At 45.2% G+C, this 12,246-nt stretch overlaps 1 protein-coding gene across 1 annotated transcript; it reads right to left on the reverse strand.

Annotated features, from left to right (window-relative positions):
• Window positions 1–551: 551 nt before the first annotated feature.
• On the reverse strand, window positions 552–9,261 carry LOC106586431 (inhibin beta B chain). The gene is made up of 2 exons (XM_014173703.3): window positions 8,047–9,261; window positions 552–1,493 (listed from the first exon to the last, which is right to left on the reverse strand). The coding sequence occupies exons 1-2, from the start codon at window positions 8,441–8,443 to the stop codon at window positions 664–666; spliced, it is 1,227 nt and encodes a 408-aa protein (XP_014029178.1). The 5' UTR covers window positions 8,444–9,261; the 3' UTR covers window positions 552–663.
• Window positions 9,262–12,246: the final 2,985 nt, after the last annotated feature.

Consider the following 12,246-nt stretch of genomic DNA (forward strand, 5'->3'; position numbering starts at 1 on the left):
CTTTCTTATTGGTCTATTAACTAATTTAACACCTGTTGATGTCACTAGGCAGGCCAAAACTCCATCCCACCAAAACAGGCTGAAATTTCAGGCAGTCTTTTCAAAAGACTCTAAAAGGGCATTATCATAATTTTTACAGTTTCACAGTATTATTCCAACCTCAGTGTGGAAATATATATAAAACACGTTTTTGACTGCACTGGGCCAATAAGCGCTTTTCTTTCCATCTTCATCAGAGAAGAGATAAAGTACCATTCATTTTCATCTAAAAATGGCAAACTAGAAAAATAATATAATTTGGTGATCAACCATTCCCTTCTCCTCCCATAACTCTGGAACCGTTCTGAAGTTCTTAATATGAAATGGACAGAAACTGGCCTCACTCAGCCAGATAAATAATCCATTAATACATGTTTGTTTGTACCTGTTGGTGTGCTTCCATATAACTAAATATATATATATATATATATATATATATATATATATATATATATATATATATATATATATATATATATATATATATATATATATATATATATATATATATGTATATATATATGTGTGTATATAGTACAAAAAGGTCCTTTTGTACAAGACTTTTTAACTATAGTCGTTTGATTTGACTTTCAAAGTTCAAAGTAAAAAAAATCACAGACAGTCTCAGGCACAGCCACACTCTTCCACTATCATATTGGGCACATCTCGTTTTACTATGTTGTATTCATCGTCGAAGTACAGCATAGACATGGTGCTGAGCTTGGTGGGGATACAACAGGAGTTGACCGAGCCGGGGCTCATGCCCCTCATCCGGTACTGGTTGACCACTGCCGTGTGGAACGACGACGCTGACCCCGGTACCCCTGCCATGTACGCCGGGCAGCTCCCCTCGCAGTAGTTACCGTAGTAACCCGCAGGTGCGATGATCCAGTCGTTCCAGCCAATGAGGCGGAAATCAATGTAGAACTGCTGTCTGCAGCACAGGCCTCCACTGCTCCCGTCACACTCCAGGCCCCTCTTCCTGATGCGGTGCTTCCCTTCCACCTGCCGCGCCCGGACCACCAGGAAGGGCCTGTGTGAAGGGTCTGCTGGGTCGACTAAGATAGGAACCACGTTGGACGCCTCACAGCCCTCGCAGTGCACCTCAAGGTCCTGCCGCCGGCCACCTTTACTAAACACGGCCCTCACAGCCTCTGACAGGGGGAATGTGTGCCAGCCGCTGCGCTTAAGGTCCACGCGCTTCTCCACCAGGGTCCACCGACCTCCTCCCCCTGGCCTTGTCCCCCCCCCGGCTCCACCTGCAGTCCCAGTACCTGCCTCCTTGTAGTGGATCTTCACTGTGACTTTTCGTCGAGGCCCTTTCTCGGAGCCGGTGGGCAGCAGCCTGAAGTAGAGCCACAGGTTGGCCTGAGACACGTACAGGTTCTGGTTCCCTTCACTGGAGATGAGGAAGTAGAGGCTGGACTTAGATGCTTGAGATGAAGTCAGCTCATCTGATGGAGAGAAGAAGAGAGGGATGTGGGTTTAGTGATATATAGTGATATATAGCAGGGTTCCCCAACTATTTGGCCCTGCATGTCTTGTGAGCACAAAAAAATATATATAATTGTTGGACATAAAATACTGTAAAAACACCAGAAAATCAGCTCCAAGTGATTTTAATTTTGGAAATCTGTTCCAAAGTATTCTGACAAGCGTAACAATATGATTGTACTGTATACAAATGTAAGCTTGGTTTGAAATTATTATAGTTTTAGACAAATATTATATTTGTTTGGGCTTGACCATCCGCTCCCTGACCATCCACTCAAGAGAAGAATTGGCCCGCAGCTGAATCTAGTTGATGAACGCTGCTGTATAGTCAAGGGTCAAGAGAATAAACTAACATGATTTTTAGAACAAGTTAGAAAAGTTGACAAAATTCACAAAGTAAAACACATAGTTTTCCAACTTGTGTCTGTGTGAGTGTCTCTGTGAATGAATGTAATGTAACACTACATCTGAGTATCATTTGTAAGAGGGAGAAAGAAGTGGACAAACAACAACAAGGTGCATGAAGCAGGTAGCCAAGGAGGGAGCAGTTCAGTCACTTCTGTCTTCCTCTCCTCTCACCACTCTCTCACACATCACATGCTGTTAGCCTAGTTCCTTATAGGCTGTTTCTCCTGACAGCCCAGTTCTGGGAGCAGGCCCAGTTGGCCTCAGGTCTGATTGTGAAGACTAGCGACAGAGCCAGAGATAGAAGAGAGAAGGGGAATGGAGGAGAAGTGAAGAGGGGGAACGGAGGAGGGGAGGGGGGTAGGACAAGGCCTGGGCCCCGGGGGGTTCATTGAGTTCGCTATGAGGGCTGTGTGTGTGTGTGTGTGTGTGTGTGTGTGTGTGTGTGTGTGTGTGTGTGTGTGTGTGTGTGTGTGTGTGTGTGTGTGTGTGTGTGTGTGTGTGTGTGTGTGTGTGTGTGTGTGTGTGTGTGTGTGTGTGTTGTGAGGCACTGCTGTGAAAACCCCAGAGCTCCCCGGAGCCTTTGAGACTGACAGCACAAAGACCCGAGTGAGGTATTAGGAGACAGCCGCGCTGCAGCCTGGCATTAAGCGCGTGGCCCTCCTAACCAAAAGCATGATGAGGCAAAAATAAAATCCATTTACATGACACTGGCCACTTTCTAAAATGAAACAATGAAGAGATTCGAAATGTCTAAGGCATAATGGGGTTTGGGGTTGGCCATATCTTTTTTTAAGCCTAATGATGTCTTCCCAATTACTGTGAAAACCGAGAAGTTTCTGTTTAAGAGTTAGCCAGGATCGTCTTCGGCTGAGCACATGTTGAAGCGGCTAAATTACTTTGTTTGCAAACTGATTAGCGTGAGTTGGTGTCAACAGCTGGCCACCAAAGATGGCCCTTTTTAAACCGACCCTATGCCTACAGGGTACTCCAGTAACAGTGACTTTAAATTAATGCACGTGCACACACTCACACCACGAGCACGCACAGACTCGCGTTATCACACACACACACACACACACACACACACACACACACACACACACACACACACACACACACACACACACACACACACACACACACACACACACACACACACACACACACACACACACACACACACACACACACACACATACAGTGTAAGCAACCATCCCTGTGGCAACAACAAAAGCACAATCCATATTGATACCGAACCCTCATGGTGCAGTCTCAAGTATTTAAGAAGAAAAGTATGCATCTGAAGTGTAGATGTAAAGGCATTGATGCAATAACAGTTTTAACCTGATTTAACTGCTGTCATTGCCCAAGGACATGAGTATATATCCTTGCCTCATTTCCTACCATGCCTTGCAGCTTGCCTCAACAGCTCCCAGTGATCAACAGGGGAGATCCTAGGCCAGGGCGTTTCTCTATCTGTGCCCTGAGTGACACTGTGTGTAAGGCAATGAAGTGATGGGTGGAGAGAGATGGCAGTCTGAATCTCTAACAACAAAGATACTACAGTCTGGACTGAATCATTGTCATACATTTTTTAAATATGCGGTGGAGAGTATCTGTAGCTTTTCCCCTATATCCCATCTGTGAAAAAAAATACAGACATATTTTTTTAATGACCCATAACTTAGGGTAGCTGAGACTGGCCACATTAAACTGGATGCTGGAGTGGATTGAGAATCATCCTGCTGGAAAACACTTAAACTATTTACATTTTCTTTGCTTTTAGAAAATCCCACAAAAACACATAGCCAGTGCTTGAACCAGGCTTTAGGGAGGTGAGTTCAGGAAGGAGGTGAGGTGATGGAGAAGGTTATGTTGGAGACCAGTTAAACAAGGAGGTGTGCTGCCTGGCTGAGTGTGACTGGGGTCAATGTGCTCCTGGGCCAGGCAGGGGAGGTGAGGTTGACATCTGGGTGGGCCTCTGTCTCTCTGGATGGAGCTAGCGCTGCCTATGTGTGTCCCCACCTGTGCCACCAACACAACAACAGGGTAGGCAATATATATATGTGAGTGAGTGAATGAGTGAGTGAGTGAGTGAGTGAGTGAGTGAGTGAGTGAGTGAGTGAGTGAGTGAGTGAGTGAGTGAGAGAGAGTGCACGCATGTAGCAGAGTGCTATGCTCATTACTCAAAGTCTGTGACGACATAGACCAAATGCCGCGGTGCACCGTTGCTCTGACATGAGCCTCGCCTCGCAGTCAGACACACACACACACACGACTCTGACAGGCATCCCTTAGGCTGCTGGAGCACAACGCTCAGCTCAGCACTCCAGCAATTCCCACAGAGGAAATAGGAGAGGAGAGGGGAAAAGAGCAGAACAGGTCAGGGTGAGCCCCAGAGAGCCCCATAAAGCCCCATAGAGCTGGACTTTTGGCCAGTAGTTAGTAAGCTGCTTTGCTGGTAGTGGTGGAGGAGTGAGTTTGAAGTTGTACTTAAAAAGCTTAACTCTTGATGGTTTAATAAAAGCTTTGAAAAGCAGTTACAAATGGAAAAGCACATGCATAATGATGTATGAGCAAGGGGTGAATCTACAGTTAGTCAGAGCACCTGACATACTCATACACACACACTTGGATTGAGTGTGATGTGGAAACTTCCATGAGCTGCTTCAGACAGGGCATGATTGACGTGTCTTCATGAAAGACTCTGTCCCAGAGTAAACCCAGCAGCCAGCCCTATAGCCCTGAGAGGGATACATCCCAAATGGCACCCTATTCCCTATACTGGGCACTATTTTTTACAGTTTTTTCCCAGGGCCCATAGGGCGCTGGTCAAAATTAGTGTACTATTTAGGGAATAGGGTGCCATTCGGCACACAACCCAAGGACTGGGCCAGAGTTAATGACATCCAATAATGAAGTCTTAATTCGTGTCTTGGACCGGAGTCACAGGGAGTTCAACAGGTCCAAGCGGCTATACCAACGACAATCGAGATGCACACATCTCCCCCTGCACTCCGCTCCGCTCCCGTGGTTACGGGACACTGAATCCCTTCGCCAAAGCGAGGGTACGCGAGACTGTGTCATAAGAGATGGGTGGTTGGCACTGTTCCTCACCTGGAACCTTGGCAGCAAGCCTCAGCCTCTGCTCCGCTAGGCGGTCATGAGACTGAATACTGACTGAGAGATAAGAGCTATAGCTGTCGCTCTCTAGAGGACAGTAACGCTCACCACAAACTCCTCTAGGCCCCTACCAGCCATCCAGTAATGTCTACCACAAACTCCCCTAGGCCCCTACCAGCCATCCAGTAATGTCTACCACAAACTCCCCTAGGCCCCTACCAGCCATCCAGTAATGTCTACCACAAACTCCCCTAGGCCCCTACCAGCCATCCAGTAATGTCTACCACAAACTCCCCTAGGCCCCTACCAGCCATCCAGTAATGTCTACCACAAACTCCCCTAGGCCCCTACCAGCCATCCAGTAATGTCTACCACAAACTCCCCTAGGCTCCTACCAGCCATCCAGTAATGTCTACCACAAACTCCCCTAGGCTCCTACCAGCCATCCAGTAATGTCTACCACAAACTCCCCTAGGCCCCTACCAGCCATCCAGTAATGTCTACCACAAACTCCCCTAGGCCCCTACCAGCCATCCAGTAATGTCTACCACAAACTCCCCTAGGCCCCTACCAGCCATCCAGTAATGTCTACCACAAACTCCCCTAGGCTCCTACCAGCCATCCAGTAATGTCTACCACAAACTCCCCTAGGCCCCTACCAGCCATCCAGTAATGCACACCACAAACTCCCCTAGGCCCCTACCAGCCATCCAGTAATGCGCACCACAAACTTCCCTAGGCCCCTACCAGCCATCCAGTAATGTCTACCACAAACTCCCCTAGGCTCCTCAGCCACCGTAGCCCCACTCCCCAGGCCCCTCCAGCCATCCGTCAGTCACCACAAACTCCCCTAGGCCCCCCGCCTCCGGCTACCCACGCCCCAGGCCCCTCCAGCCTCCAGATGTCTACCACAAACTCCCCTAGGCTCCTACCAGCCATCCAGTAATGTCTACCACAAACTCCCCTAGGCCCCTACCAGCCATCCAGTAATGCACACCACAAACTCCCCTAGGCCCCTACCAGCCATCCAGTAATGCGCACCACAAACTTCCCTAGGCCCCTACCAGCCATCCAGTAATGTCTACCACAAACTCCCCTAGGCTCCTACCAGCCATCCAGTAATGCACACCACAAACTCCCCTAGGCCCCTACCAGCCATCCAGTAATGTCTACCACAAACTCCCCTAGGCTCCTACTAGCCATCCAGTAATGCACACCACAAACTCCCCTAGGCTCCTACCAGCCATCCAGTAATGCGCACCACAAACTCCCCTAGGCCCCTACCAGCCATCCAGTAATGCGCACCACAAACTCCCCTAGGCCCCTACCAGCCATCCAGTAATGTCTACCACAAACTCCCCTAGGCCCCTACCAGCCATCCAGTAATGTCTACCACAAACTCCCCTAGGCCCCTACCAGCCATCCAGTAATGCACACCACAAACTCCCCTAGGCTCCTACTAGCCATCCAGTAATGCGCACCACAAACTCCCATAGGCCCCTACCTACACACCTTGATCTTTGACTGTGACATCATTAAAGTCCCTCTGCTTGGGCCCCGGCCTGTGCCTGGTCTAGCTGCCTCTCTCCAGGCTGCTCCAGGGGCCTTGTCCCTCTTTCCATGCCCTTGCTGGCAGCCTGGGTTCTGGGGGTGAGTGCCAGCTGGCCTGAAGGCAGAGGGGGTCTAGAGAGCAGGGAGCAAAGCCAGTTCCATGGCACAATGCTGCACAAAGGCTCAAAGGTATCGTGTATAATGGAAAAAAAGCAAAGAGGCCTGGTTGGATGAACCTTTATATGACAAAAGCATTCTTTAGAAAACGGAGATATGGGCACACCATACACCCCCTCCCACCTTCTCCATCTCTCCATCCCCCGAACCCACGACTCAAATGTCTCATGCATTATTCTGAGCGTTTTCTTTTGTTTTCTCATGCTTTTTGTTCTGAATGTTGACATATTGGGTTTAGCAAGAATGCGCAGTGCTCTCCCAATAATTGCCTTGCTTTTGTTCCATTGTCATGAGTGTGCTTACATCATTTCTATTGGAGGGTGACAGCTAGGAACCCATCCAGGCTGATTGTTTACTGTGTGCTACAGCGTTGCACTGTGGGACTGGCATCTCACTTTGTTTCTTAATGGTATGCTTTCTCTGCTAAACAAACACTACATCTCAAATATGATGTTCTCACTGCACTAACCTGGCAATTATTGGTTTCAGTTGTTAACAGACAATAGATGTGTGTGTGTGTGTGTGTGTGTGTGTGTGTGTGTGTGTGTGTGTGTGTGTGTGTGTGTGTGTGTGTGTGTGTGTGTGTGTGTGTGTGTGTGTGAAGGGGGAAAGGAGGGGTTTATCTTCAGACCCTTAAGAGTTAGCTACATACACATTCTTAGAAAGTTGGATAAATGGCCAATTGAAGGGGTTTTCCCTTAAAATAGAGCTCTATGCCTAAACACGTTTTACTGCTGAAATGGGACTCAGGGTTCTTTACTATTCCCTAGACAACACATGGGGGTCATTTAAGGTTTCATTCTACAATGAATTGTTGAATTGTTGAATGAATGAATGAATGAATGAATGAATGAATGCATGCAAGTTGAATGTTATGTGTCATGTCGACTTAGTGAAAGACAGTTGCACTTGAATTTGAAGGATATAGTCACTCTTCGAAACAGAAAACGAAAATTGAAGGCATTGGCTGTAATAGGCTACACACATCTGGGTTGAGAACTTTACGAAACCCACTAGATCCCATCAGATGAGGCATTCAATTTCGTTTATGAGGCAATTATATCGTGATTATGTAGGGTTGTATCCTGCGCAATTATGGCTGTCCTGATATGAATATTAATTCCTAGAATCCTCGGAGGGGAAAACGTGCTAAATGCTGCTACTACACCTTTTGAAATTGAGTCATGACTCAGAAAAATAAAGGGAGAGAAATGAGAGTTAGATAAATGCTCTGATTATTGATAATTAGGCTACCTGATTCTGCGAAGCTGATTATCTCCGAAGTCTCTTGCACCTCGTTACTGTAGGCAGCCTGTCCATCAAGGTTAGGGATCTCAACCCTTCCGTCTTCTCGTAGTTTACCTGCGTGAAGCCGCCTCAGCGCTGTCACCATCGCCGCTTTCGGGATAGGATGTGTGATGTTGGGTCTTTCTCTCATTTGTAACCTGTTCAAGATGTGCCTCTTAACTGCTTCCAATAAGTCTATATCCACCCGTTCTGACGCCTCCGGCATCCCGCACGAAGCGCACGACTCCTGGGTCACAGTTTGAGTCTCTGCCCCAGTTGTGCCCGTACCCGTTGTGCCCAAAGTACAGCAGATGGAAAGTATGCAAGCCATTAAACAAGCCAATGTGAGACTATATCTTTTCATTTTCTCTTTTTGAGACTGGAATTCCCAAGCACGATGGAGAGGAAGAATTGTGGTTATTCGATACAGAGAGCAAAGAAAGAGAGTTAGGCTACTTCACAAGTTTAGCATCCTGGTAAATATCCAGCTCTGCGCCACCGGGAATAGTTTGCACATGGAACTATGATTGATGCACACGTTAGGGTAATCCAAAACAGTCCATGTGGTTTTTGTATTCCAAAGAGGCTGCTGTCAAGGGCTAATAGATTATTCCAGATGTTCTTATTTGCTTCCTCTCGAGCCCTGTAAAGCTTGGGTCCTTTTTGTGAAGCGCACTACAGTTCAGTTCTCATCTAAAGCACAATTCCAGAGGTGTTGGTTCTTGACCGGTGAATTTGAAATGAGCACAGTGTGTAGTAGGCTATGTGAATGGCACTACCGCGTCTGGCATGCCATTTCTTCCAATTTAACAAAACGAATTATTATATTCCATAACCTTTGCAAACCACATTTAGTATCTCACCGGTACGCGGGCTTTGTATCCGTTGATCAGGAGACGAAACGTTTGATGTGAAGTTCCAAATATGAGGTTACAACTGCCTTTACATTCAAATCACTCATATAAACGCAACTTTAGGAATCCAACTAAATTGCAATCGAATTCATACCCAACTCATCCCTGGATCACAGTCTTGTTTGTCTACTGGTGAGTTTGAGTAGACTATCCTATGCGCTTGTGTATGCGACGGCTCTGTCTCTGTGTCCTGAAATAGATGCTGTTATCTTTACAATGTTCTCCTTTGCAATCACGACACGGAGCACACCGCACACCGAAAGTTTTTATACAGGAGTTGAAACCACGTGGGGAGTTCCACCAACAGGGCTCAAGGGATTATATGCTGCTGCTAAAACTATCTGGGAGGAAAGCGCAGCGGAGGATGGACTTTCCTATGGTTACAATAAAAAGTAGTAGAATACAATAGAGAACACCTTTTAACCCTACATTATAATTGTACACTTCATTACCTCATAAGAAAATACTGTATTATAGGCCTAAAAGAGATAGATTGTCATTTTTAATAAATGTGGGACTATTTCGGCAAGACATCTCATGCTCTAAAATTGGAAGGATTTTATAAATGTTGGTATTACGGTGTCTGAAACAAACAATCAGATGAAACGAACAAACATAAACATGGACGCACGTATCACACACATACACAATGTGTTTGAACCGTCGCATTTTTGTAAGGTACTACAAGTTTCGAAAGCCAACGACTCGGTTTTGTATGTAGATAACTCAGGATAGGCAAATCACTTGACTGCAATGGGATACCACTCATAATGCAGTGTCCATACTGAAAGGCGCGTGCCTTCTGTGCGCTTTTACGCATGAGGAATTATTTTTTTTATAAACAGCGCCACCTTCTGTTGAAACACTTTCCCTATTAAAACATGAATATGAAAAAAATATGCTATTCTTTGAGGAAAGTGCCAACACACCGATCAGAAAACAAAGGATGTCTAAATATATCAACATGTCCCGACCTTTATGTAGGTTAGTGGGACAAGTGAACTGGCGCATTAGCCAACATTCAAGCGTGGTCGTGGATTAGGCAAAAGTATAGTTACTTTTCCAGCAGAAGCTTTCATAGACAGTCACAGAGACATAGGCCTGTGTGTGTGTGTTTATCTGTTTATATGTGTGTGTGTGTGTGTGTGTGTGTGTGTGTGTGTGTGTGTGTGTGTGTGTGTGTGTGTGAGAGAGAGAGAGCGAGCTAGAGGGAAGGAGAGAAAGAGAGAGAGAAGGGGGGAGGGGTGGTAATAGTAATTTATGTAATTAATAAAGATGAATCCTAAACCCTATACCACTGCACAAATAGGGTCAAAACAGCATGACTCAACGGTGCTTTGGCTTCATAGGCCTAGCATTGTCATGGACTATGCAACAGTATACTTACTTTTCCAAGCTTTGTTAGACAGTCACATAGGGACACAGGCGTGTGTGTGTGTGTGTGTGTGTGTGTGTGTGTGTGTGTGTGTGTGTGTGTGTGTGTGTGAGTGAGAGAGAGACACACACACTTCAATGTAGTTTATGGGGTTGACTGAACATTTAAAAATGTTCTTCTCTTCCAATGTGCTTTAACCATCACATTTTTGTAAGGTACACACAAGTTCTGACAGTGAACGATTCGGTTTAGTATGTAGCCTTATGGGTCTACATACTTATGACTTATGTGCTTTTACTTACGAGGAAAAATAAAATAAACAGTGCTACCCTTTGTTGAAACATCCACTACACTATTGAGCCATTAATCAGAAAAATCTCTGTTGATTTTTTTTTAGAAAAGTGCCAAGACGCAGATCAGAAAGCATAGGCTGTCAAAAAATGTCAACACGTCCAGACCTTGATGTAGGTTAGTGGGTCAAGTGAACTGCCGCATTAGCCAATGGTCAAGAATGGTTGTGGATTAGGCATAGGGACACAGGCCTGTGTGTGTGTGTGTCTCTGTGTGTATGTGGGCGGGTGGGAGGGATGTAATAATAATTTATGTCATTCATAAAGCTGAACTCTATACCACTGCACAAATAGGGTCAAAACAACATGACTCAACAGAGCTTTTTCTTCATTGGCCTACTACACTCTAAATCATGCCCATATTCAGTGGTCTCCATCATGATTGACAGAGAGAGCCTTTAGACCAGGGGTCAAAGTCATTTTGCCCATGGGGCCATTCCTGTAAAGGCTTCTCTGTAACCACTTGACTGTGTTCATTCATTGCTTGTGTGTGAACTTCTTCTCTAACATGAAATCCTTTCTACTAATCTGAGAGGATATTGATGGGAGCACAAGTGGGGCCCACTTTAAATACATTGACATGTCGAAAATGGCTCCAGTGCTGCATGTTTGACACCCATGCTAGACTGATGGAGAAGAGAAGGTGGACCCATAACCTGATTTCCTCCTGTAATTACCCTGTAATAACCTCATAATGCGGCAATGGAGAGACTATTTATTTAACATGTTGTGCTCTCTGTTTTGATATAAGAAATCATAATTGCCAGCTGATTTATAAGCTTCCCTGTGGCTCAGTTGGTAGAGCATGGTGTTTGCAACGCCAGCATGGTGTGTGCAACGCCAGGGTTTTGGGTTCGATTCCTATGGGGGGCCAGTACAAAAAAAAAATGCATGAAATGTATGCATTTACTACTGTAAGTCGCTCTGGATAAGAGCGTCTGCTAAATGACTAAAATGTAAATGTAACACGAAAATATTGTATCTCACCTTTTGAATTAGTAATCCTTCAGTAGAAGCACCTTGAGAATGTGATGTCAAAAATCTTTGTTAGTACCTGGCGCCATCATGTGGAGTGAGAGCACATTGCATATATATGGAATATATTTTATATTTATCAGTATATGAATAACAGACACATATTAAATCAGTTCAAATGTACAGAGTGCAATGCATAAATATAATTTATAATTTTTGTTGACTGTACAATATCTGTGCAACATTGAGTAAAGCATACAGTGCAAACAAAGACAAAATAGTTCTACGCTTTTTTTGGTATGAGCAAAAATAATTTACATTAGTGCCTTCTGCATCTCTTTGATATTTTAAGTAGAAATTGTGCACGAATATTGCATTTAAAAGCCCGTTACATTAAATTAAGTGCCCTTTAATATAGACCACATGGAAAATTCCGTAAATCAGATTTTTTTATATGAATAAAGGCTTTTGACCCCTCTGTGCCTTCTCTTCTTAACTAACACTAATATGTGAGAACAATATTTTGGCTGAACGTTATAATAAGGTTGGTAGC

This window comes from Salmo salar, chromosome 25, assembly GCF_965601325.2.
Source record: "Salmo salar chromosome 25, fSalSal1, whole genome shotgun sequence".
In the NCBI taxonomy this organism is placed as follows: Eukaryota; Metazoa; Chordata; class Actinopteri; order Salmoniformes; family Salmonidae; genus Salmo; species Salmo salar.